Source organism: Oryctolagus cuniculus, chromosome 11 (assembly GCF_051225735.1).
Source record: "Oryctolagus cuniculus isolate XC-2025 breed Fujian yellow rabbit chromosome 11, ASM5122573v1, whole genome shotgun sequence".
Lineage (NCBI taxonomy): Eukaryota > Metazoa > Chordata > Mammalia > Lagomorpha > Leporidae > Oryctolagus > Oryctolagus cuniculus.
The window spans coordinates 28,065,706-28,093,097 of NC_142877.1; the positions used below are offsets into that span (position 1 = coordinate 28,065,706).

The following is a 27,392-nucleotide window of genomic DNA, read 5'->3' on the forward strand; positions in this document are numbered from 1 at the left end:
TGCAGTGCCGTACAGCCCGACCACGTGTTCATGAAAGCACGGGTGTGATCTTGGGCTTTGTTCTCAGTTCCAGAGGTCTATTTCTCTGTTCTTGCATCCGTCACATACTCATACACTATGGCTTTACGTCTTGATATCTGGGAAACTGTGCTCTCTCATGCAGATACACAGTAAAATCCACTAAGGATTTATTGTCGTTAGATCGAATCTGTAAATTTCTTGGGAATTTGACAGCTTTGGTAGTTTGCAAAAAATGGTACCCATTCTTATATCTTTTATGCACATTTCTTCACAATGCTATTTTTGTAACTCTTCTCATGGCGGGGAGGGGAATCCGTGTTCCTGTTCCTTAAATCCAGCTTGACATGGCTGTGTGACTTGTTTATTTTATCATTAAGACAGTTGAGTTGCAACCTGATCCCTTACCGCTCTTGGGAAAGCCGAGACCTCCACCTGGGAACCAGCTCTGGCCGTCCTGCTGAATGATGAGAGGTGCAGAGCAACCAGTCTCACAGCGGTTAGGATGTGCAGGCATTGCTGACTGCCCAGGACCACCTAGCAAGTTGTGGAGACCCAACTCTAGGGGCAGAGAAGAGGGCCCTCGGGCAGCAGAGATGGATGGCCATGGGCATGCAGGGATGATGGCTCAGCAATGACATTGATGACGTAAGTGACCCCGGCTTGCTTGACTTCTCAGGTGGAGATCGTGATGTCCCTGCTTGGGATGTTTTGTCCCCCTCTGTTTGAAACCATTGCTGCCCTGGAGAATTACCACCCTCGCATTGGACTGAAGTGGCAGCTGGGACGCATCTTTGCGCTCTTCCTGGGAAACCTCTACACATTTCTCTTGGCCCTGATGGACGATGTGCACCTCAAGGTAAGAGCTGCCCGATCCCTGGTGCCCACCACATCTCCTCCTGTTAATATACTAGTTTCATTATGCATAATTCATGTTAGGGAAGTAAATGGTGGAAATTCAGAAAAGTAAACAGAAAAAAAAAAAAAAGTCTGACCCGAAGATGACAGCCACTAACATGTTGCTGGAGTTCTTTACTGTCTTTCCCTCAGGCTGCCTTCCTCACACTGTCTACAAGGCGCCTGGTACCGCTGGGATTGCACCTGTAGACTTTTCCATGTTGTTGCAAAGCTGCCATAAGGGATTAGCAGCCAGGGGACTGTGCCATGGTGCTATACCTGCTCATCAGTGCTCACAGGACTGGGAAGGTGCTCCCTCTGTGCCAGGCCCTGCGGCACCACAGAAAGCAAGACACAGCCCTGTTGCAGTCATGCTCCCACTATGGGCTGGGAGGCGACTCCTCCAGGACAGCAGGGTGTGGGGTGTGCTCCAGTGGGGGCAAGCCCAGGGCAGCTCTGCAGGGCCAAAGAGGGCCTCCAAACCCCACTCTGGGGAACCTTGGCCAAAATGCTGGGGAAAGCAGGGGGAGCAGCTGGTGCCCACAGGGAGTTTCAGGATAACAGAACAGTGCAGTTCAGGGGACAAGGTGGGAAATGAGACTGGGGGAGGGCCAGATGATGACACGCCCCTTCCCTGCCCCTCCATCCTCATTGAGCCACAGGAACTCTCCTGAGATACAGGAACTTACAGGAAATACTGTATGTTTCTAAGTGTGGGAGTGCCTGGACCCGGCCCTCACCCCCACCCTCATCTCTGGCTTCCCTCTTCCCCCGGGAGACTCTTCCACCCTCCTGCGCCTCCCAGATCCTCCACAAAACAAAATGCCCTCTCACCTCCCTCTTCCCACTTCTTCTCCCTGTTTTAAAATAATCCCTCAGTTGCTAATCCTCCCAGATTCGGCCCAGATGTCACTGCCTCCAGAAAGTCTTTGTGGGCCCCCTCGGTGACGTGGACGCCGCTCAGTCCCCACCGAAAATCTCCCCAGCTCCTGTCATTCTGCTCTGTGACTGTTAGCTCCATACCTCACTAGACTGTGAACTCTCCGAGAGAAGCCCTTTCTCTTGTGGGCACCCCTGTATCACCTCTGCCTCGCGTGCCCAGAGCACACCCTGAGTGAATTGGTCTCAAAAGAAGAATGAATGACTGGAAGACGGATGACTGGAAAGATGTCAACCTGGAAAAGAAGGTCACTGCGTGGCAAAGACCCAAGGACTGAACTCCGCTGTCCCCCTCCCCGTATAGACGGAAAGCCTGTGGGAGACATTCCTGGAAAGACTGTTCATGGTTAGGGCAGAAGCTAGATGATAGTATTATGGCCTATGCCAGCTGAAATTGTTGTTCCCATGGAAACAGTTGGACTGTCCCTGGCTCCACCCAACCCCGCATCTGCATCTTCTGTTCTAGCTTTCTAAGGAAGAGGCCATAAAGAACATCACCCACTGGACCCTGTTTAACTATTACAACTCCTCGGGCTGGAACGAGAGCGTCCCCCGGCCACCCCTGCACCCTGCAGATGTGCCCCGGGGTTCTTGCTGGGAGACTGCTGTGGGCATTGTGAGTGCTCCCCTCTCTGCAGAGGTGATCCCTGCTCTCAGTTCTTTGTTTTCCTTCCTTGATATTTGCATTTTTAAGACTAATTAATTTGAAACGTGCAGTGAAACAGAGAGAGGGATATATATATATATATAGAGAGAGAGAGAGAGAGAGAGAGAGAGAGAATCTTGCATCTGCTGGTTCACTCCCCAAATACCTACAACTATCGGAGCAAAGCTAGGTTGAATTCAGGAGCCAGGAATTCCATATCTGGTTCTCCCATGTGGGTGGCAGGGTCTCAGCTCTTGAGCCATGATCTCCCAGGTGCCTCAGCAGAAAGCTGGATGGGAAGTAGAGGCAAGACTCTACCCCAGACACTCTGATATGAGATGGGGGCATCCCAAGTGGTGGCTTAACTCACTGTGCCACAACACCCACCCCTGAAGTTTCCATTTCTTTCTCTTTTTTTTAAGATTTTATTTATTTATTTTAGAGTCAGAGTTACAGACAGAGAGATTTCCTATCTGCTGGTTCATTTCCCAAATAGCTGCAATGGCCAGAGCTGGGCTGATCTGAAGCCTGGAGCCAGGGGCTTCTTCCGGGTCTCCCATGGGGGTGCAGGGGCCCAAGCCCTCGGGCCATCTTCTGCTTTCCCAGGCCACAGCAGAGAGCTGGATCCGAAGTGAAGCAGCCAGGACTAGAACTGGTGCCCATATAGGATGCTGGAGCTGCAGGAGGAGGCTTAGCCCAGTACACCACAGTGCCGGCCCCAGTGTATTTTTCTGTAAAGAGAATTAATGGTTTTCATTAGAATCTTAAAAATTAAGAATGTCCCTGACCCCCTACCCCCTTCGCCACCATTCCTGTGGCTTGCCCAGTGCAGACTTCAGATCCTGGTGCTCTTTGTCTTCCTGAGCAGACGTGTTCATGGGTGAGATAGAGCTCGGCTGCCTCCTCTTCCTCCACTCCATCACTTTCCATTGCACCTGCACCCCCACTGAGATGCAGCGCTTGTCACTGTTGGCGGCTCCCTGGAGGATGCACTCACACAACACTGGACACCATGTTTGTAACTGAGGGTGACGAGGGGCCGTGGAGGGGCAGGTGACTCACAGCCTCATAGCAAACTGCCTGTGAGTCCTCCAGAGGACGACTTCTTCTTTCAGAAGCACTCTCTCCCATGAGGCCTGGGGTCTTTCCTCCCCCAGTTCTTTCCTGGAGGACTCAGACTCCCCACCTCCTGTCTCCTCCTGTCCAGACTCCCCCCATGCTGTTCAAATCCTCCTTACCTCTAAGGAGTAAGCGCAGAGCGATGCAGCTTCCCCAGCCGCTGCATTTCCAAACCCATCACGGCATGTAACAGAAGAGTCCTCAAGTCAATAAAACCACCCCCATCAGCAGACGGAAGAGTTAATCACCCACGTGATTCCTTTGGGCCAGCCCACTGTAGAATTCGCAGGTCCAGCCTCATCTCTCTGGCACTCCTCCCTGACTGCCCATCACCTTTCATATCACTGACTAAAGTGTGTTTCTTGGGGCCCGCGTTGTGGCATAGCAGGTTAAACCTGCTTACAATGCCGGCATTCCATATCAGAGTGCCAGTTCCAGTCCCAGCTACTCCACTCTGTTTCCAATCCAGCTTCCTGCTCATGCACATGGGAAGGCAGGAGTACCCCGTACCACGTGGGATTCTAGGATGAAACTCTTGTCTCTTGGCTCTGGCCTGGCCCAGCCCTCTCTGTTGTAGCCACTTGGGAAGTGAACCAGTGGAATGAAGATTTCTCTCTCTCTCTCTCTCTCTCTCTCTCTCTGTCATTATGCCTTTCAAATAAAAAGATTTTTATTTATTTATTTGAGAGGTAGAGTTATAGACAGAGAGGGAGAGACAGAGAAGAAAGTCTTCCATCCAGTGGTTCATTCCCTAAATGGCTTCAATTGCCAGAGCCAGGCCAATCCGAAGCCAGGAGCCAGGAGCTTCTTCTGGGTCTCCCACGTGGGTGCAGGGGCCCAAGCACTTGGGCCATCTTCTACTGCCTTCCCAGGCCATAGGCAGAGAGCTGGATAGGAAAAGGAACAACTGGGACACAAACTGGCACCCTTATGGAATGTCAGTGCTACCAGCAGAGGCTTAGCCTACTACGCCACAGCACCAACACCAATATATTTTTTTAAAAAACGTGTTTCTTTCTGAGCTCGTTGGTAGGATGGATTTGAGGTGTCACATCCTGCTTACCCCCACCCACTACCACCTCCACAGGGGAGAGACTTGACACCTGTTGGCTCATCTTTTCCTAAGGAGCACTAACCCGAGTTCTTGTTGGGGAATAACCCTGAAAACCCATCAGCTGTTCACCCAGCAAACACTTCTGAATCGTCTTGGGGGTACAGAAATGAACAAAGCAGGCCTGCAGCCCCCAGGAACTCCGGATTTATTAGGTGTCTCAAAGGCTGTGACAGTGTCTCGGAGATCTTTTCAGCTTTTTCAAAAAAGTAATAAATTATACACAGAGAGACTACCTAAGTAGAGCATGCTTTGTTCTTTGGCTTTTGCCTCGCCTGCTAGGTTCCTCTGTGCAAAAATTGTTTTACCTTCTCTACATATTAAGAAAAAATCCCAGGGCCAGTGCTATGGTATAGTAGGTTACCCCTCTGCCTGTGGTGCCAGCCTGTGGTGCCAACTTGTGTCCCAGCTGCTCCTCTTGCGATCCAGCTCACTGCTAATGGCCTGGGAAATCAGTACTTGAGCCCCTACAGCCATGTGGGAGACCCAGAAGAAGCTTCTGACTCCCACCTTCAGATAAGGCCGGCTCTGGCCATTGCAGCTATTCAGAGAGTGAGCCAACCGATGGAAGACCTCTCTCTCTGTCTCTGCCTCTCTCTCTGTCTGTAACTGTGCGGAAGGAAGGAAGGAAGGAAGGGAGGGAGGGAAGGAGGGAGGGAGGGATAGAAAAAAAAAACAATTAGCAGAAGCTAAAGCAAGCTAGCCATTGTCCCCAGGGACTGATGTCACAGTCCGTCTTAGCAGGGGCAGCTGTCACTGCAGAGCAGGTGGAGGATGCTAAGGATGTGGCTTCAGATCCTAAACCTCTGCAACAGTGCTGACAGCTGCCATGCACCAGCCATCACTAACCCCTTCCCAACAGCCCTGCAAGGTTGATATCTCTATCAGCTTCAAGAGGTTACAGGATTATTTCAAAGCCATACAGATAGCAGTCGGTACAGCTGGGACCTAAAGTCAGCACTCTCCAAAGCCCAAGGTCCTGCCTGCACCATTCCTCTGCCACGAAGAACGGGGATCGCGAAGATGAGTTCAGGCGGGTGGGAGAGTGTGGCTGCAGTCACGCAGCAGAAGCAGGCAGCTGGAACCCTGACGACCACTTCTGTGTTCCTCCTTGCAGGAGTTCATGAGGCTGACAGTGTCCGACATGCTGGTAACGTACATCACCATCCTGGTGGGGGACTTCCTCCGGGCGTGCTTTGTCCGGTTCATGAACCACTGCTGGTGCTGGGACCTGGAGGCTGGGTTTGTAGGTCCCGACACCCTGCACAGAGGCACTCCCACCCTCCCATTTGATGCGTACAGGCAGGCGCACCCTGTGCGTCTCACTTCTCCAGATGCGTGTGTCAGGCTCTGCTCTGAGAAGTGCAAGGCTGTTCAATCTGTTTCCTTTAAGGGGCCTCTTAAAAAGGAAACTGCTTTTTTTTTCCAATGTGATTAACAAAATGACCTGTAAAAAAATTTATCTTCTTGGAAGGCAAAGAGAGAGAGGGAAACCTTCCATACACTGGTTTACTCCCAGAAATGCCTGCAGGGGCCGACGCCGTGGCTCACTTGGTTAATCCTCTGCCTGCGGCGCCGGCATCCCATATGGGCACCAGGTTCTAGTCCCAGTTGTTCCTCTTCCAGTCCAGCTCTCTTCTGTGGCCCGAGAGGGCAGTGGAGGATGGCCCAAGTGTTTGGGCCCCTGCACCCGTAAGGGAGACCAGGAGGAAGCACCTGGCTCCTGGCTTCGGATCGGCGTGGCGCTGGCCATAGCGACCATTTGGGGAGTGAACCAATGGAGGGAAGACCTTTCTCTCTGTCTCTCTCACTGTCTATAACTCTAACTGTCAAAAAAGAAAAAAAAAATGCCTGCAACAGCCAGGGTTGAGCCAGGCCAAAGCCAGGAACCCCAGGGACCCATACACTTGGGACATCATCTGCTGCCTCCTAGGCACATGAGAAGGGAGCTGGGTCAGAAACAGAGCAGCCAGGACGGCTGCACAGAGGCTTAACCAGCTGCACCACAAATGCTCACCCTGCAGTGTGTCGTACTGACCCGGGTAATGCAGGCACTGGCCTTGGGGGGAAATGAACCCTACATTTCAGTGCTGAGCAGTTTTCTGTGCTTGTTAGGGAGGCTGAAAGCCTAGAGTGGCTGTGAATGTTTCCAGAAGTCCTAAAGCACCCCAAGAACACAACCATCGCCTGCAGATCCAAAGGAATGTTAGCTCCTCTCTCTGCCGTAGCCTTCCATGACCTTCTGAGAGCCTCTGGCCTGCTCACCTAGCCTGTGTGTGTCTCCCCCTCAGCACCTGGTGGGCCCACCCAATGATCATGTGGTGTGAGCTGAGCTCCTGGTGGAGGCCCCAGGTCTTGTTTAACTCTGTGGTCCTCACTCTGGCCTGTAGTAGGGTCCCCGGCCCAGGTTAGGGCCCAGTACAGGTTTCTGCCGTACTTTTTTTCTTTTAGTCACCAGCCACAGTTTTAAACAAACCTGCTCAGCTCCTTCTCCACAGCAAGGAGACTCACAGCCTTGTCTGAGAACAAGGGGGGAAGAACCTTGTACTCAAACAGGATCACATTTTGGACAGAAACACAATATTGCTTGTATGTCACTATCCTCAAAGTAATTCACAAGTTCAACAAGATCCCAAAATAGTACTAAAGTTTATTCAAAAATTAAGCATGTGGGGGCCGTTGCTGTGGCGCAGTGGGTAAAGCCGCTGCCTGCAGTACCGGCATCCCATATGGGCACCGGTTTGAGACCTGGCTGCTCCACTTCCGATCCAGCTCTCTGCTATGGCCTGGGAAAGCAGCAGAGGATAGCCCAAGTCCTTGGGCCCCTGTACCCATGTGGGAGACCTGGAAGAAGCTCCTGGCTCTTGGCTTCGGATCGGCGCAGCTCTGGCCATTGCGGCCAACTGGGGAGTGAACCAGCAGATGGAAAACCTCTCTCTCTCTTTCTGCCTCTCCTTTCTTTCTGTGTAACTCTTTCAAATAAATAAAATAAATCTTAAAAAAAATAAACCTGTAGATCCAACACTTATAGTCAATTTTAAAAAAAGGCATGTGGGAAGATCTACAAATTATTTTCTTTAAAAATTTATTTAATTATTTTCACTTATTTGAAAGGCAGAGAGACAGAGAGATCTTCCATCCAACAGGCTGGAGCTGGGCCAGAGGAAAGCCAGGAGACCAGTACTCAATTCAGATCTCCCAGAGGGTGGCAGAGATCCAAGTCCTTGGGCCGCTACCTGCTGCCTCCAAGGATGCACCTTAGCAGCAGGCAATGTAATGTGGGAGGTGGGCGGCATCCCAATGGCATCTGAGCCACCCTATCAAATGCCTGTCCCGCCAGGAGACATCTTTAACAAGAAGAATGAGGCTGCATGTCACAGCAGGTTTAGCTGCCACTTGTGACACCAGCTTCTCATATCGGAGCGCCAGTTCAAGTCCTGGTTGCTCCACTTCCAATCCAGCTCCCTGATAATGTGCCAGAGAAAGCAGCAGTACTCCTGCCCCTGCCACTCTCATGGTAAACTAAGATGGAGTTCTTGGCTCCTAGCTTCGGCCTGGCCCAGCCTTGACTGTTGCAAGCATCTGGGGAGAGAACCAGTGGTTGGGAGATCTCAATCTCTCTTTTTCTCTCTCTGACTCTCCCTGTCACTTTGCTTTTCAAATAAAAAACAAATAAAATAGAGTAATGAAGTGACTAGCTCTATCATATGAAAACATATTAAGAAGGTATAATGACTAAAACTGGTACTGAGGAATAGACAAACATCAATAGAACAGAATAAAAAGTCCAGAAATAGAATCAATCTGTACACAAATTGAGCTTATGATAAAAGGAGCCTTTTGAACCAGTGGGAAAAAGAAGAACTGTATAAAAATGGGTCGGGCAGATTAAAGCCATAGTCTGCAGTGCCAGCATCCCATACTGGCTCTGGTTACAGTCCCAGCTGCTCTACTTCCGATCCATCTCCTTGCTAATGTTCCTGGGAAAGCAGTGGAAGACGGCCCAAGTGCTTGGGCCCCTGCACCCATATGGGAGACCCAGAGAAAGCTCCTGGCTCCTGGCTTCATCCTGGCCCAGCCCTAGCCTTTGCAGCCATCTGGGGAGTGAACCAGCAGATGGAAGATCTCTCTGTGACTCCTCTCTCTCTCTCTCTCCCCCTGTAACTCTGCCTTTCAAATAAATAAATAATTTAAAGAAAATGGGTCAAGACAACTGGTTAACCACTGGGAGATGGGAAACTATAAACCCTTCTGTCATTTCACCTGATCTATTAAGAAGAAGTGAATTCAAGTTGTAAACACTAAAAAAGGCATTCATAAATTTCAAAGAGAAAATATATACAAACTTAGAATCCTGGAGTGAGGAAGATTTTTCTAAGCAGGACAGAAATCCCAGTAGATACATTCTTAAAAATATTTTAAAACATTAAACATTTAAATCCCCAAGGCTGAATCCCACCACCACCACCGGGTGTTTCCTCCTTTGATAGGCACTTCTTTTCTCTTTCCTAACTTCACTTTCCTCTCTCTCATTCTTTTTTTTTTAAGAAAGCTTTTATTTAATAAATATAAATTTCATAGGTACAGCTTTTGGAATATAGCAGTTTTCCCCCCAAACACACCCGCCCTCCCACTCCCAAACCATCCCACCTCCTACTCTCTCTTCATTAAGATTCATTTTTATTTATCTTTATATAAAGATCAACTCTATATTAAGTAAAGATTTCAACAATTCACACTCATACAGACACACAAAGTATAAAGTACTGTTTGAAGGCAAGTTTTACTGTTAATTCTCATAGTACAACTCATTAAGGACAGAGGTCCTACATGGAGCAAGTGCACAGTGACTCTTGTTGTTGATTTAACAATTGACAATTGATCACTCAGTGATCACCTAAGGCTCTTGTCATGAGCTGCCAAGGCTATGGAAGCCTTTTGATCCACAAACTCCGTCAGTATTTAGACAGGGCCATAAACAAAGTAAAAGCTCTCCCTTCAGAGAAGAGTACATTGTTCTTTGATGGCCCCTTCTTTCCACTGGGATCTCACAGAGATCCTTCGTGTAGATCATTTTTTGCCACAGTGTCTTGGCTTTCCATGCCTGAAATGCTGGCATGGGCTTTTCAGCCAGATCCGAATGCCATAAGGGCTGATTCTGAGGCCAGAGTGCTATTTAGGGCATTTGTCATTCTATGACCCTCTCTCATTCTTGTCACCCTTCATCTCCATTTCTGGAAGACAAATTGGCACACCTAAGCATGTTTCACAAGGGCCCCAGCTCCACCAAAATGCTGAAAATCAGACTGAGCCCCTTCCTTGCCAAGAACAACTCTCAAACTGGAGGAAGGAGATAGGGAAGGAGAGTCAGAGGAATGATTTGGGTTTTGTTCGTTATTAAACTTTCTTTTCCTCTGACTCCTCATTTAGTTATTTGTAGTCCATTGTTTCCAAGATTTGTTCCTTGAGTGTAATTTCCAGATCCATGGCTGACTCAAACACTGATAGAAATCCTCCACGAGCACACTGTCGACCTGCAGGGTCAAAAAGGCAGAAACTCTCACATGTTTTGTTGAAAATCATTCAGTTTTGACAACTTAAAGAAGTTTTCTTTAAAGCTAAAACATGTTGGGGCTGGGGGTGTGGTGTAGCAAGTTAAACTGCCACTTACGATGCCAGCATCTTGTATCAGAGCACCAAGTCAAGTCCTGCCTACTCTGCTTCTGATCCAGCTTCCTGCTAAGGTACCTGAGAAAGCAGCAGAAGATGGCCCAAGTACCTGGGTCCCTGCCACCCACATGGGAGACCCAGGTGGAGTTCCTGGCTCCTGGCTTCAGCCTAGCTCAGCTCTGACCAGTGTTGCCTTTTTGGGAGTGGATTAGTTGTTGGAAGATCTCTCTCTGTGTCACTCTGCCTTTCAAACAAATAAATAAACCTGGGTTTCTAAAAAATATTTATTCATTTACTTGAGAGGCGGAGTTACAGAGAGAGAGAAACAGAGAGGTCTTCCACTGGTTCACTCCCCAAATGGCCTCAATGGCCAGAGCTGGGCTGATCTGAAGCCAGGAGCCAGGAGCTTCTTCTGAGTCTCCCATATGGGTACAGGGGCCCAAGCACTTGTACCATCTTCCACTACTTTCCCAGGCCATAAGCAGAGAGCTAGATTGGAAGAGGAGCAGCCAGCCAGGGCTCAAACCAGCTCCCATATGGGATGCCAGTGCCACAGGCAGAGGTTTAACCTACAAGGCCACAGCGCCAACCACAATAGACCTATTTTAAAAAGATGTTTAAAAAGCAAAATCCTGAACCTTAGGTTTCCTTCTGGTTGCCAGAGCGGGCTGTTTTGGATGGAGTGGCCTTGGATTGGCCAATTGTCTGGTAGTGGTCTAACATGCTTCTCTCTCTGTTCCCTCACTCCCTCTCTCCCTCTCTTCCACTCTTTCTCTCCCACTTCCTCAGCCCTCCTATGCTGAGTTTGACATTAGTGGAAATGTTCTGGGTTTGATCTTCAACCAAGGAATGATTTGGTGAGTTTTCCATTTCATCTGGGGATCACCTCATTCCTCTGGAATGCCAGACTTTGCTACTCAAGTAGCTTGGAAGAGTCCAGAGGAACCCAGCCCAGAAAGTAGAGGACGGGACTAGAGGAGAACAAGGGCAGTTTCTGGCCCACCTGGGAGCTGCCCTGAGCTGCCCAGGGAGTAGAGGGAGGGAGAGAATGGAAATAGGAAGGGAAGCAGGGAGGGAGCAGGGAGGGAGGGAGGGGAACAAACGAGGGGAAGGGGCCAAAGGAAGGAGAGGACAAGGAGGGAGGGATAAGAGAAAGCAGCAGAGACGAAGGAGAAGGGTGGTCCTCCTCTGAAGCAGGTGATGGAGCCTACGTGACTTCAGCCAAAGCTTTTGAGTTGCCATGGGCTCCTTCCAGCCACTGTGTCATTCTCCCAGTTGAGGGGCTTCAATGCTTCTGTAGCAGCCATGTTGCTTGGGGAGAAACAGGCAGGAGACCACGTAATTTGCTGATACCTGGTGGCGAGGCAGGGGTGAAACTCTGGCCAGAGCCCCAGGCAGCAGCGCTAACGGGGCTCTGGATGCATGTGAGGCTCCCTCCCTGGGTCCCGTGCCCCTGACCCAGCCTCCCATCTCCTGCTCATGTCCCCCCCTCGCCTTCCCTACCTTCAGGCCAACCGGAGGTCGGGTCTGTGTCCCTGCAGGATGGGCTCCTTCTACGCCCCGGGACTGGTGGGCATCAATGTCCTGCGCCTGCTGACCTCCATGTACTTCCAGTGCTGGGCCGTGATGAGCAGCAACGTCCCCCACGAACGCGTGTTCAAGGCCTCGCGATCCAACAACTTCTACATGGGCCTGCTGCTGCTGGTGCTCTTCCTCAGCCTCCTGCCCGTGGCCTACACCATCATGTCACTCCCACCCTCCTTCGACTGTGGCCCATTCAGGTGCACGGCCGTGGTCCCACATGGGTGCAGCTTCTCTCCTGAGGCCATGGGAGGGCCTGGGCTCTGAATTCTGGCCTGGTTTCAGGTCAGCCCGTGAAGGGCCATGGAGCGTTGGGCAAATCAGTGCAAAAACAATGCTGTTCTCAGAGTTTCAGTCTGTGCTGCACAGTAAGCACTCGCTATGAGAATCTGAGGCACGGAATCTCTAATTTTAATTCATTTTAACACAAACACTCTGCAGTAAGACAAGAGGTGTAAGCTGGGTTCGCTCCCACCTAGGGTTGAAGTCAGGTGAGACACTGTCCTGGTGTGGCGCTGAAAGAAAATTCTCCTCCCCCTGTGCCTCATCTGCCTGACCAGAGCCCAGGCACTGCCTCCACTCAGCGGGGAGAAACTCACTCTGGGCAGTGCCCATCTGGTCTTTCTCCATTGGTGAGGGCCTAACCCTGGAGAAAGCCCTCTGGTTGATGGGGCCCAGAGGGGATGTTAGCAGTAAAGTCCAGGAGAGCGTGGTTTGGTCAAACAGGGCTTCACATAGAGTACAGGGAGAGTCAGTCTAGAGTGGAAAGAATGGCTGAACTGCAGAAGGCCTAAGACACCAGGCTGAGGACACACCACATGCTAGAAGCTTCTTCCTAGGCAAGGTATGGAGGGCTGGGCCTGGGTACAAATACCACTATTGTTTGTTTTCAGTCTGTATCCTCTAAGCAAATAATGTGTATAATTTCATATAGTAGTACATTATACATACGAAGAAACCAGGGCACAGAAATTGTCAGTACCCTGTCCAAAGATACCCCACCTCTGCAGCATGTGCAATAGGAATGTCTATAATGATAGAAACATTGTCTGCTCTCCTACCGTACCAGCTCCTATCATGACTATAGAGGATTAAAATGTATGGTTGAGGCTGAATTCTTTGTTTTGTCTCATTATATTTCATTTTGATTCATTTTTATCTGATTTTTATCAGCCACAGTTGATAGTGCAGCCCTAGAGAGGACAGTCAGCGAGCCCAGACAAGCGTAATGTCTCACAGCTAATAAAGTGGGGAGCAAGGATTTGAACCCAGAGTTTCAAGTCCAAAAGCCCACTTCTTGGCACCAAAATTACTAAGAGCCATCAGAATCAGGGATTTCTGGACAGACATTTGTAGAGTCTGTCTGCATTATTGTCATTAGGTATTTGAAGAAAATAAAAATTATTACTATGAACTGTCTAGGGTGATCCAGTCTCCCAGGATTGTAATCTGAAGGCCGATTGTGGTTACTCTGAGAGGCCCTGTGAAGCCTTCCATCATGGCAGCCTGTGGAGAGCCCAGAGGAGGCTCTTTGCTGGCCTTGTAGCTACATCATAGGCAGTTGTCTCCCATTGTAACTTGAGAAAACCCGTATTTTTCTCGCTGAGGATGGTGTCAAACATGAAGCCCAGTGTAGTCTGAGAGGCTGTGAGACACCCACCAGCCACGCGAAGCTGTGAGCCTGCATGCAGAGTCTGCCCTACAGCCCTGGGGCTGTCTTACTGTCCATCTGGAGCAGAGCTTGGGGTCTTCCAGGGAGGTGGTGCAAGCACAGCTGTGGGCCTGTGGGGCTGGGGTGTGCCAGATGAGCTGAGCAGCATGCCCTAAAACGTCCTCTCCTCTTCCCAGCGGGAAAAACAGAATGTACGACGTCCTCCACGAGACCATTGAGAATGACTTCCCGACCTTCCTGGGCAAGATCTTTGCTTTCCTTGCCAACCCGGGCCTCATCATTCCCGCCATCTTGCTGATGTTGTAAGTCAGCCAGGGCCCGTGGCCCCACCCCACGCAGACCTCCTCTGGCAGTGGAGACTTCCTTGGCAGGCCCTTCTCCCTCGCCCTCCGAGTCTGGATTTCTCAGGAGCAGACTCTGAGACAAGGACTCAAATGCAAGTAGATTACAAGGGAGTGGGTAGCGAATGGAGATGGGGAAATGCATGGTGACCGTTCTGGATGGCTCGGCTTTGATCCTGGGGAACTCTGGGAGACAGTGTGTCTCAGTGTCACCCCTAATGGTGAGGAATGAGGGCCATTGGCAGAGCAGCTCCTGTCAGTCACTGGTTTAGGACCACTGGAGTTGGTTCATTCCCTGGCAGTTTTAGCCAGCTGTGTTCATGGGTAGGTTGGCTTCAGGTAGTGGAATGGAGGGGAGCTTCTCATTAACTGAAGTACCAGAGAGGGGATGCTGAGGAAGGAAGAAGGTTTATTTCTGTCCGCATTTTGGAGGTTCACAGCCCAAGGCCATCAGCCCCCTTGGTCTGGCATCTGATGAAAGCAGTAGGTGGCTGAGCGCTTGCAGAAGGAGGGTCACCTGGTGACCCAGGAAGCAGACAGCAGCTAAGACAAACTCTGTTATCAAGCCAGCTCAATCTCTCGATCTCTCATTTGCTCTGCCTTTCAATTTAATCATAAATAAAACCTCTTTAAACATCAGCTATTGTTCTTTTTGAGGATTCCTTGTATGTGATAAGTTGCTTCCTAGATTCTCTGTGACATTTTATGTTTTACTACGAAGTGCCTTGGCTTAGATCACTTTTAGTTTCTCCTGCTTGGAGTTCATTGAGCTTCTTGTGTAGATTAATAGTTTTCATCAGATTTGAGAGTTTTCAGTCATTTCTTCAAATATTGTTTCTGACCCCGTCTCTGCTTCCTTGTCCAATGTGTGTTGGTATGACATGATGTTGCCGCACAGAGCTCTAAAGCTCTGTTGTTTTACCTCATTTTTTTTTATTTCTATTCTTCAGACTGTTCAGACTGTATAATCTCAATTGATCTGTCTTTAAGCTCATTGGCTCTTTCTTCTGTCAATTCAAATATACAGTTGAGCCCCTCTCTGAAATTTTTCACTTGTTATACTTTTCAACTCTTTTTTTATTTGTGATTTCTGTCTCTTTATTGGCATTAGTGAGACATTGTTTTCATACGGTCATTTAGTTCTTTAGCCATGGTTTTCTTTCATTCTTTGAACTACTTACCATAACTGATTTAAACTTTTTTCTAGGATGTATAGCATCTGGACTTCCCAATGAGTTTCTAGTAACTACTTTTTCTCTTGTGTATGGGTCTTGTTTCTATGTAAATCTCATAAATTTTGTTGAGAACTGGGTACTTTAAATAATGTTATGGGGCAACTCTGGAAATCAGACTCTCCTCCTGTCCCCAAGGCTGTTTTGCTGTTTGTTGTTGTTGTTCTAGTAACTTTTTGGAAGAAATTCTATGAAGTTTGTTATTTGTTCTGTGTGGCCACTGAAGCTCAGGTAGCTTAGTGGGCAACTAATAACTAGACAGATACTTTCTTAAGTGCCACACCAATCAGTCTCCCAGTATTTGCCGTACCAAGTCTGCAGATACATTAGGGTGTGTCTTCAATACTGATCTAGGCAGTTTACAATTTCACCTTAGCCTTTACTTCTTGCTTGTACAGATTCTCTAGTTTGGCCAGAGATGAGAGCTCTCTGGAGTCTCTCCCAGACACCTGCACAGCCCTGGGTGTGTGTGCACACAGTCCTACAAAGCATGCACATGACCTTCTATAGCTTTTCAGATCTCCCATAGGACATCGTATTCCTTATCTTTTCCTTTGAAGCTTTCTGGTTTGTCTGTTGCTTACCCCAGCTACTATTTACTGCCTCACACGGCCATGATGGTCCATAGTTGCTTATGGTTATTTTTTATATCTCCTGGAGAAAAGGCTGTTCACACCATCGAGCTCTGAGTCAGGTCAAACAAAAACAGTCTTGTGAGTGGAGTCTTCCCTGGAGCCACCGGAGAAATCAAACAATGGTAAAGCTCTGGTCCCGAGACTTTGAGGAGCTCCAACCCCATACAGCAGCCTCTGGTGACAGCCAGGCTACTTGTTCTCACCATGTTTTTGAACTGCTGGTTTTCAAAACTACCGCAGAACTGGGATGAGGAATTGGAAAGAAGGGGATAACGAGTTAAAATGCTGCGAAGCTCACTGTTCTTGCTGAGACTCTTCTCTTTCTTTGGATAGACACTCTGGATTTGCTGGAAACTTGGGTCAATTTCAGAGTTCCGAGAAAGTTGATTCAGGCAATCTTTGCTGGTGTTCTTATTAATTTTAAGGGGAGATGATTTTCAGAGGTCCTTACTCTGCCATTTTGCCACTGTCTGGATTGAAATTTAGCCTCGGACAGTCTCTGAAGATTTTACTAAAATCTTTCCTCTTTAACATCATCCTTGTTATTCCACAGACATCTCTTTGTTTCTTAGACAGTGTCCCTGCCTTTTGTGTGTTGAAATTCCAAAGGACATTCCACCTCTGCTATTCCTCCTCAGAGCTCCCTTCAACTCCAACATGATCCACTGCGGCCAGTCTCCCCCAAGCCTGTGGTCAGCTCCCAGGTGCTGCACCAGGGCTGCCAGGCTGGAGAAGAACTGTAGCGCCACACTCTGAGATGGCCCCACCACCTCGGCACTCCCCGCCACTCTCCACTCCTCCCGCCCAGTAGCCTTCTGGAAGTGGATACAGGCTCAGACTCGCAGGAATCCAGGGCCGTAGAGGGACCCATTTTGGACACAGAATCCTTTCATTTGTTCATCCATTCTTGTAACACCTACTTTGTTTTAAGATTTTATTTTATTTGAAAGGCAGATATACAGAGAGAAGGAGAGGGAGAGAGAGAAATCTTCCATCTGGTGGTTCACTCCCCAAAAGTCTGCAAAGGCCAGGGCTGGGCCAGTCTGAAGCTAGGAACAAGGAGCTTCTTCAGGGTCTCCCATGCAGGTACAAGAGCCTAAGCACTTGGGCCATCTTCCACTGCTTTCCTAGGTACATTAGTAGGGAGCTGGATAGGGAGTAGAGCAGCCGGGACTCGAACCGGTGCCCATATGGGATGCCGGCACTGCAGGTGGAGTCTTTACCCGCTACACCACAGCACCAGCCTCCACACCTAATTTTTTAAGCTCAGCTCTGCACAAACACTTATGTGTCATTTTACATCCTTGATTTCAAATACCTTTTCTAGTCCTCGATTGAGAGGGACTGACATGATAGTGACAATTCAGACTGCCACGTGACCTGAGGAAATTCTGGAACCCAGACATGCATATGTGACCTTTGCAAGCAGCAAGGAGTGGTGCTGAATGTGGAAGCAACCTTAGGAGGAACCAGCCACCTCTTAACAATTTATCCATTTGCTGGTTGTGTGATCTTGACCACTGGGTTAACTTGGAGATAGGGAGGGCCCTGGCAGAGAGTAGGGGACCTTACAAAACTGGGATTGGTCCCTCCGGCCATCCTCCCTTCTCTGCTCCTTTTACCCACAGTCCTCTGAGTCCTTGCTGCAGGAGGCTCATGGGACAACTTCAGACCCTGGGTCTATCCCGAGGACAATGTGGTTCCTCTTCTCTGGCTGGAGAGGATACAACTGGGCCACCTCTGGTGTCCCAACCTGGAGGGGAAGGTCTCAGAGACCCAGGCTGGAGGAACTAAGGCTTGGAATTCAAGGAGGAAAGTGTCTAATGTGGATGTACCTAAAAAGATCACAGGCAATGGGCCTGCAGCACCTCCAGCCCAGTGGCCTCTGGCTTTTCTGCCCTCTCCCCTCCTGGACAGCACAGACCAGGTCATAACCCCATACCCTAGGCCCTGCGACAGGGAAGCCCAGGCTGCAGTCTCAGACACCCAGTCACCCATGCAGCCAATGGGGCTGGACCCTAAAAATCACAAGGCCAGGGCCAGACAGTGCGCCCTGGGCAGGGGCCTTCCCGGCATCTGCAGTTGGGTGATTCCTTTTGCCAGTGTTTGTTGCGCATTCTGAGAACTACAAATGTGTGGCCCATGTCTACTCTCAATGAAATAGACAGGAACAGGGCTGTGCAGGACCTTCTCCACCTTGAGGAGAGAACTTAGCACAGCAGGGCCTCTCCCGCTCTGGCTACACGCAAAACCTCAGCACCTGTTCCAGGAAGGCTGCCCTGAGTCCCCAGAGAAGGCGCCTAGCTCCTGCCAGTTTCCAAGATGGCAGGACCATCAGAGGCACGCTTTTGTCTTGCAGCCTGGCCATCTACTACCTGAACTCAGTTTCCAAAAGTCTCTCCCGAGCTAATGCCCAGCTGAGGAAGAAAATCCAGGCGGTGAGTCTGTTGGGAGTTTTGTCCTGGGGGGGGGGATGGCTGTCAGAGTTTTAGTTCTCACTGATTTTGTTCTGGAGTTCAGTCGTTATCTAAATGGAGTTCTTCTAAACCAAACCCCAAAATACATGTCTTACAGGAAGTAGCCTTGCCTTTAGGACTTGGGGGACAGTCATGTTGAGAGGCAGCCAAAGAACAGGAGAGATTCAGTGGGTTCTGCTGATGCTAAACAGAAAAAAACCCAGCACCCACAATAGTTCCCACAGATGAAAACTAGTAGTACAGTTTTGGACAGAAATACCATTTTCAAGATGACACCGTGCTTATGCCCCTCGGCCTTACAGGTCCCCTGAGGCCCCGCCTCTCTCAACATCCCAGCTAATGCTGACTTCTCACTGCCCCCCCACCACCACCACGCACCACCCTGAGGGTCACACCCCACCTGCAGCCCTGTCCTCCTGGTTTCTGGCTCTACTCTCACGTCTTGTTGCTGTCTGTCCCATCCACACTTCCTGTCAACCTCCCTGGGCTCCTGCCCAGGTACAGAAGCTATTAAGATAGAGGCGTGGAGGGGTTCCGTGCTCCTTCCAATGCCGTGCATCTGAGAGCCTTGAGCTGCCCTCTCCCAGCGGTGCCCTCACCCTCCTGGGCCTGTGTCCCTGGCCAGACCCACAGTTCATTTTTCCCTGCAGCTCCGTGAAGTCGAGAAGAGCCACAAATCTCTCAAAAGCAAAGCCATGGCCAGAGACTCAGGGGACACACTGGAAAGCGGCTCCAAAAATGCCACCCAGCTCCAGCTCACCAAGGAAGGTAAATTCTCTTTCACGGTGACTATTTTCTAGAAGGCCACGTGAAAAGGTGACAAGAGCATATGCTGTGGAATCAGGCTGACGTGGGACTACCATCAAAATGCTGACTGCTGTTCCCTGTAGGAAGCTGGGTGGGTTAACACAGCAACAAAGCAGCCCCCACCTCGGGGGGTGGTAAAGGTGGGATAGCATGGAAAGCCTGAGCCCAGTTCCTGGCCTGAAGCATAAGCTGATAGCGGCAGTTTCTATTCTCTCGGGCCAGGCTTTGGGCAGCGGGTGAAGACAGTGCTTGAGATGCCCACATCCATGTCAGAGTGCCTGGGCTTGAGTTCTGGCTCTGCCCTCAATGCCAGCTTCCTGTTAATGTGCACCCTGGGAGGCAGCAGGTACTGCCTCAAGTACTTGGGGCCCTGCCGTCCACATGGGAGACCTGGATGGAGTTCCTGGCTCCTGACTTCAGTCTATCCCAGACTTGGCTGTCGTGGGCATTTGGAGAATAAATCAACAGATGAAAGGTCTCTCTCCCTCTGTCTGTTTCTCTCCTCTCACCCCATGTCTATCTTTCAAATAAATCAAAATTTTAAAATATAAGAATATCTAGGCCGGCGCCGCGGCTCACTAGGCTAATCCTCCGCCTTGCGGCACTGGCACTCCGGGTTCTAGTCCCGGTGGGGGCGCCGGATTCTGTCCCGGTTGCCCCTCTTCCAGGCCAGCTCTCTGGTGTGGACCAGGAAGGCAGTGGAGGATGGCCCAAGTGCTTGGGCCCTGCACCCCATGGGAGACCAGGAGAAGCACCTGGCTCCTGGCTCCTGCCATCGGATCAGCGCGGTGCGCCGGCCGCAGTGCGCCGGCCGCAGCGGCCATTGGAGGGTGAACCAACGGCAAAGGAAGACCTTTCTCTGTCTCTCTCTCTCACTGTCCACTCTGCCTGTCAAAAAAAAAAAAAAAAAAAAAAAGAATATCTAGAATACATGAGTAGAAAGGAATTTCCCCAGGAAGTATGACAGGCTTCCAAAGTGGGTATCACAGTCCACCTCCAGCCTGCACTGAGGGGAGACCAAGCTGCAGGAGGCCATCTCCAGTGCCCGGCGTGGTGACCCTCAGGTTGAACTGCTGCCTGTGACACTAGCATCCCATACGAGTGCTGGGTTTGAGTCCCGACTGCTCTACTTCCAATCTAACTCCCTGTGGCTGTGCCTGGGAAAGCGGCGAAAGATGGTTCAAGTGCTTGGGTCCCTGCCACCCAGGTGGGAGACCTGGGTGGAGTTCATGGCTCCTGGCTTTAGCCTGGCCCAACCCTGACCATTGCAGCCATTTAGGGAATGAACCAGAGCATGGAAGAGATCTTTCCATATCTCTCTCTATCTCTGTAACTATTTCAAATATATATATATATTTTTTTAAAAAAAGAAAGAGAGATCACCCCTGAGGGAACCCAGTTTTCTAAGGATTAAATGGTATCATTATGCTGTCATTTTGCTCTGGAATGTGAGAAGTGACAGAGGAATGCCAGAAATGACTGATAGTTCAGAGTTGGAATTATTTTTTACAAGTCTTCCAATTCGTAGTCATTGCATTCTTAGTTATTTTTTTATTACTAAAGTATTAGTGACAATGATATTAGCTGCTATAACGAATTGTCCCAAAATAGGCTCCAACTTATAAAATCCAAACTGGATGTTTCCAACTGATGATGGCTGTAAGTGGCAATGCAGGGCCCCAGACTCCTTCCACTCCACGGCTCTGCCTGCATCAAACTCGTGCAAAGGGGAGAGCCTACAGGGCACACCTGGCGCTGCATGTCACAGCCTGGAGCCCCACCTCAGGCCACAGCCACCCCCAAAGGAAACAGGCTCCATTTCTGTGTCCCACAAGAAGAGGAACTGGGTTTGGCAAAGACAGGGGTGGTCATCGTCCCTAGCTTGGCTTTGGCGGGAGGACAAAACAGGAAAGCGAAAGAACTGGAGGCTGGATCTGATTCCAAGCCTTGCACAGCCGCATCCTCAGTCTTGGCCCTGGCAGTCGCTCTGAGAGGCTACAGTTTTACACTCTAGAGAACTGCAGGATCAGAGAGTCTAGCCTGAGGCCAGTTACAATGCTGGCATCCCATATCTGAGCTCGGGTTTAAGACCTGGCTGCCCTGCCTCCAGTCCAGCTTCCTGCTAATGCACCTGGGAAGGCAGCAGAAGATGGCCCAAGGGCTTGGACTCCTGCACCCACATGGGAGACCCGGTGGAGTTCCCGGCCCCTGCTTTTGGCCTGGCCCACATGGAAGATCCCTCTCTCTCCCTCTCTCTCTCTCCCTCTGTGTGTGTGTGTGTGTGTCTGTGTCTGTCTCTGTCTCTCTGTGTATGTATGAGGGAGAGAGAGATAAAGAGAGAGAGAGAGAGAGACACTCTGTCTTTGAAATAAATAAAAATCTTTTTTTAAAAGAGAGAGTGAGTCTAGCCCAAGGCCAGAGTTCAATGTCTAGGTACCCAGCCAGCAAACCACAGTCCTCCAGTGGATCTGCTTCTGCAAAGGGCAGGCCAGGGTGCCCCAGGCCCCTGAGGGCTCACAGCTCTCATCGCCAGGTAGGACCCAAAACCTATAAATACTGCAGGGCCACTCCACAGAGCTCCAATTCAAGCTGTCCACAGTCTCCCTCATCTTCTTTGTTGTCTTGGTTTAATTCCCAGAGACCACACCTCACTCTGCCAGCCAAAGCCAGACCCTGGACAAGAAGGCCCAGGACCCGGGGACGGCCTCCAGTGCTGCCAGCAGGACCGTGCCGCCTGCCCCCAGGAACCTTCCTGGATCTCGTCCCCCAGGGGTCAGAAAAGATTCTGGCCAAGCCCGGTCACAGGCTCATCCTTGGCGGTCAGGCTCTGGAAAGAGTGCTCAGAGACCTCGCCACTGACAGCCAGGACTCACAGGTGCGGGGGCTGAGCCCCAGGCCCCACCTTACCTTTCGAACCCAAACAGATTCTCGCTTCCTCTCGCCTCTCACTTAATGTGACCACTTTGATTCCTTAGTCTCAGTCCTTGCAGGAGAGCTGGAGCCTCCCTCAGTAGCCGCCCTCCCCACATCGTGCGTCAGGCAGCTGTGGAGTTCACGTTCACAGTGGCTTCCCTTGGCTCCAGAATCTGGGAAGAGGAGGCAGGGCCGTGGCAGCCCTTGTAGATTTTGTCCATGGGACCCCTCCTGGGGCCTGGGTTTCTGCACCAACTTGGAGGGGTGGGGGTGCTGCAGAGGGCCCTGCATCTGTGACCACCACCTCTATCGAAGGAGGTGAAGTGATACAAACAAAATATTCAAGTCACCTCCAAACCACCAGCCCATGGGCCTTGTGCTATGAACATTCTCATCATCCCTTGAACATGCCATGAATCAGCCTCCACACCCCTGCTCCAGAGGCTGCTGTCCAAGGGATGCTTCTTCCTCCTGCCTTCAATCATTCAAAAGACTGCTCTACAAGGCTTGGCTGGCAACAGCGCCTCCTTGTGGACATCTTCCCAGCCTTCCAAAGCCTTCTCTCCTGTTCCACATTTCAGTGCCACTGGGAAAGCATTTGTCCCACTGGATTACAATTAGATGAGATCAGGAATACTACGAGAGAATGGTTTCTTTGTTTGTCTAGCACTTAGTGAAGAGTGGAGGACAGCCCTTCGCTAATGTAAATGTAATGTAATGTCATTGCATGGCAAGCCTCAGTCCTGGCAGGCAGAAGGGACACCCACAGAGCCCACGTTGAGCCACACAGAACACGCTTGGCAGAATAAGCCCTGCTGCTGCATTTTCAGTCCCTCTGGCCACGGAATGGAAATACAAAAAACACCTTCCTGTCACTCATCTCAGGACAGAGGGTTCACAACTCTACGTTCCAGGTGATTCTGTCATTTCTATTCCTGTGCAAAGTCCAACCCTGGTGAGCAGGAAGACAGGTGGTACCCAGCACCCAGCCTGAGAGCACCTGTTGCACTAAACACAAACAATGCATTGGGGACGCCTAACGGTGAGACGAAGGAGCTAGGGAGTAATAGTGGTTTTCTTATTGACCTAAAAGAAGCAAAATATTGTACAAGGCAGAAAAATCTTTTGCATACAGCAAACTCTAAACCTGCTTATTATACCTTGAAGATGGTTTCCTTGAAGAGTGTTCAAAGGGCGTGATGCAAAGCCACCACGGCTGATTGGCGTCACGTGGTTCTCTGCAGGGTGTCTCGGAGGGACAAGGAGCCTCACTGGCAGGGACAGAGGCCTAGCAGGGAGGGAGTGGCCGTCCAGGATTCACCAACAGCCCCGGGTCCTTCCTCCCTCTACTCTGTACTCCCGGATCAAGGATCCATGTCACCCCTCCCTGAGCCACACATCCCACCATGCCACCAGGTCCCCAGGGGTTCTCAGGGGAACCCCCACAGCCTGGATGTCAGGTACAGCTCAGGTGGAAATATGGAGATTTTTACAGATTTCATAAGCAGCACAATTAAAGTAACCTCAAGGACCCACTCGACTCCTTCCTACTCCTAACCCAGCGCCCACCTCTTCACACACGGCCTGCAGTGGAGTGAGGGAGGGGACATCTGACCAGGAAACAGTCAAATGACCTCACCCCAGATCATGTCCAGGCAAAGCTGAAGATGCCGCAAGGCCTCATCTCCATGGAGCCCAGGCCTAACCCCCAAATCCAAAACTGCCCTGTGGCAGCTGTCTTCCTCTGGGAGCAAACAGCCTGACCCTAACCTGCCCTGCCTGAGACCCTGTGGGAAGGGCCTGTGCCCCAGAGTCTCGTGTGAATGCACGAAGGGCACAACTTTATCCAATTAAGGTGTCTGAAGCTGGGCCTTGGAGAGTGAGCCGATTGGCTCAGCTTGTTAGGAGACCACACCAGTAAGCCCTGGCTCTGCTCCCTGACTCACATGCGACTGCTCTGCCCTCATCAGATGCCCGACTAATGGGACTGCCGAATCTTGCCCTGTGACCCTGCAAAGCTGAGAGCCAAAGTAAATCTTCCTTCATAAGTAGCTTCTTGGGTATTTTCACTGTTGTGATGACAAGCTGATCAATACCGACCTCAGCCCAGGAATCCAGGCAATCTAATCCAGCCAACCAGGAGTGGAAGGCCCAGAGAAGGCCACCAGGCCAACATCTGCCTCAGTGCCATCCTGCAGATAATGCCAGCCGCCGGGGGAGGGAACAAGAACCGGCTGCCTTCCTGAGCCATCGGCCTCCTAGTGACTGCATCAGGCCTCGGGTGGTTACCGGTACACCTAAACACCCACCGCAAACACACACTCAAATCATGCTGTCCTTATGCCGCACCAGAGAGAGATCTGTGTCTGTCCATCTCGGTCTCTCTTTCAAATAAAAAAAAAAAATGTTTAAAGATGTAGTTTGAGCCTGTTCTTCAGCGCTGGGGATAGCTGTCACTGACCCCCATCTGCAGTGTCCCGCCAGACCGTTTGTTCTGCAGTGCAGTAAGTTTGGGAAACTGAAGACCCACGGTCATGGTTGGCTACATGAGGTATGCAGAGTGATCATCATTGATGTTGGAGAACCACGACTGTAAAATGGGCCTTACAAACCCAGCCTTCAAGTTCTGCTGAGACAATTCAACAGGTTGCTGCGTCTGAGACCATAAGGTGCCAAGCAGTGTGCTCAGTGGCCAGTAAATAAGACATTATCACAGGCCAGAAAAGCTCAGACATCTTCCATCTCGGTGTGAACACAGCAGCAAAGCCTGAACAAAACCTTCACCCTGGAACCCTAATCCACCGCTGTCTTCCGCGTGGCTTCTACAAGAGGAGGAAGGTGAGGCTGAACAACCTTCCCCGGGAGCTTGTCCCTCTTCTGTGTCTGTGCAGGGGAGGTGCATTTATGTGTCGCTGAGGACCAAGGAAGGCGGCAGGGCCTCTCTCCACGTCTCAGAAGAGAGCCCAGCAACTGCTGCTGAAGCCCTTGCAGAGTTGACGAGGATTTTTGTACTACGGACTGGGAGTCAAGCGTCACTGTCTTATGGTGGGTCTACGCAATTCCCTTTCCTGAAGCTGTCCTAGTTCCACAGATTAGTGCTGGGTGAAAACGGAGTTAATTTACACCAAAATGGCACTGTTGGCCATTGGCTAGGCCCAGTAATACAGGTCGGGTGATTTACAGTGTGTAATCCCCTCGCGCTCTAAGCTTCAACCTGGCGCACGCCTGGTAAAGCTGTAGCTCCCACGCAGACCTGCCCACCCATGCAGGGCCTTTCCAGCTGGAACCCTTTGGGCAAACTCTCTGGCTCCTCACCTCCAAATTAATCTCCAAGCAAACGCTGCTTGATGGAGAATCAGGAATGTCCTCAGACCCAAACCACTCATCCCAGCGTCCATTCAAGGGGTCCTGCGTTCTAACTACTGGCCTGGCTGAATGTCACACCTCGTGGGGGTTTTGCTTCTACTCTTTCCATCCTCGCGTTCTTTTCTGATACCTAAGATGCCCACCAGCCATGAAGTCCACCTGAGGAGCTACACCTGGCTTGGTCAACCTCCCTGCCAAGGCACTGCAGCCTTTGCACAAATGCAGTCCCTTTGGGTTGCAAAGTCTCTGAAATCAAGTCACGCGGTATTATCACCATGGTTTTCATTTTTTTATTTGAGAGGCAGAGAGACAAAGAGGAAGAGGTCCCATCAAGCGGTTCATTCCCCAGATGCTGGCAACAGCCAGAGCCAGGATAGGCAAAGCCAGGAGCTGGGAACACAGTCTAAGTCACCCACAATAGTGGCAGGAACTCAATTACTTGAAGCCATCGCCACCACCTCCGAGTCTGCATTGGTGGAAAGTTGGAGTCAAGAGTTGGAGCTAAGGCCGGTGCCGTGGCTCACTAGGCTAATCCTCCGCCTAGCGGCGCCGGCACACCGGGTTCTAGTCCCGGTCGGGGCGCCGGATTCTGTCCCGGTTGCCCCTCTTCCAGGCCAGCTCTCTGCTGTGGCCAGGGAGTGCAGTGGAGGATGGCCCAGGTGCTTGGGCCCTGCACCCCATTGTAGACCAGGAAAAGCACCTGGCTCCTGGCTCCTGCCATCGGATCAATGCCGCGGTGGCCATTGGAGGGTGAACCAACGGCAAAGGAAGACCTTACTCTCTCTCTCTCTCACTGTCCACTCTGCCTGTCAAAAAAATAAAAAAAAAATAAAAAATAAAATAAAAAAAAATAATAATAAAAAAAGAGTTGGAGCTGCAACTTGAACCCAGGCACTCCACTGTGGGGTGCAGACAAAACCCTATTCCCAACCATTGTTTTTATTGGCCTCCCAGTTCTCTGCATGGATGGCTCACTTGCTTCCTTGCGGTCTCTGCCCAGTACCACCTCTTCATTGAAGGCCTCTATAAAACAGTGCAATACCCCTTAACACGTCAACATCTCATGTGCTACATGTTCACTCGACTGTCTTTAATAGAATGTACTGCCATGCCAGGGACTTGGTTTCTATTGTAGTCCTAGTCCTGGAAAGATACCTGGCATGCAGCACACAATTTTTTTTTAATTTATTTGAAAAACAGAGTTACATAGAGAGGTAGAATCAGAGAGAGAGAGAGAGAGAGAGAGAGAGAGGTCTTCCATTCTGCTGTTCACTCCCCAGATGACCACAACAGCCAAGCCGAGCTGATCCAAAGCCAGGAGCCAGGAGCTTCTTCTCGGTCACCCATGTGGGTGCAGGGGCCCAAGGACTTGGGCCATCTTCTACTGCTTTCCCAAGGCATAACAGAGAGCTGGATTGGAAGTGGAGCAGCCGAGACTCGAATGGGTGCCCATATGGGATGCTGGCGCTGCAGGTTAGGGCTTTAACCCACTGCGCCACAGCACCAGCCCCACAGCACACAATTTTTTAATGAATTTAAAAACTGGGGGGCAGGTGCTGTGGTGCAGCAGGTTAATGCCCCAGCCTGAAGTGCCAGCATCCCATATGGATACCGGTTCAAGACCCAGCTGCTCCACTTCGATCCAGCTCTCTGCTGTGGCCTGGGGAAAGCAGTAGAAGATGGTCCAAATCCTTGGGCCCCTGCACCCGCGTGGGAGACCCAGAAGCTCCTGGCTCCTGGCTTCAGATCAGCACAGCTCCAACCATTGCAACTATTTAGGGAGTGAACCAGCGGATGGAAGACCTCTACCTCTAGCAAACAAATAAATCTTTAATAATAATAGTCTGTAAGTACCCTGGGTCAGATGTTTTCTTAATGGCAAAAGGCTGCCTAACATAAAAACGTCTGTGAAAGGTCAGGAGAATTGCATTGTTTCATTGGACTCTGAGGAAATAGTGATCCTGCTGC

At 50.5% G+C, this 27,392-nt stretch overlaps 1 protein-coding gene across 2 annotated transcripts in view; it reads left to right on the forward strand.

Moving 5' to 3' along the window:
* TMC2 (transmembrane channel like 2) overlaps positions 1–25,886 on the forward strand; it is a 63,257-nt gene extending 37,371 nt beyond the window's left edge. For both annotated transcript variants that reach the window (XM_002710874.5, XM_051845199.3), the window contains 9 exons: positions 698–877; positions 2,321–2,470; positions 5,848–5,976; positions 11,190–11,257; positions 11,942–12,181; positions 13,830–13,955; positions 18,221–18,299; positions 18,989–19,106; positions 21,784–25,886. In XM_002710874.5, coding sequence (XP_002710920.3) covers positions 698–877; positions 2,321–2,470; positions 5,848–5,976; positions 11,190–11,257; positions 11,942–12,181; positions 13,830–13,955; positions 18,221–18,299; positions 18,989–19,106; positions 21,784–22,004 — 1,311 coding nt within the window. In that variant the 3' untranslated portion in view covers positions 22,005–25,886. The remainder of the gene's footprint in view (positions 1–697; positions 878–2,320; positions 2,471–5,847; positions 5,977–11,189; positions 11,258–11,941; positions 12,182–13,829; positions 13,956–18,220; positions 18,300–18,988; positions 19,107–21,783) is intronic.
* Positions 25,887–27,392: the final 1,506 nt, after the last annotated feature.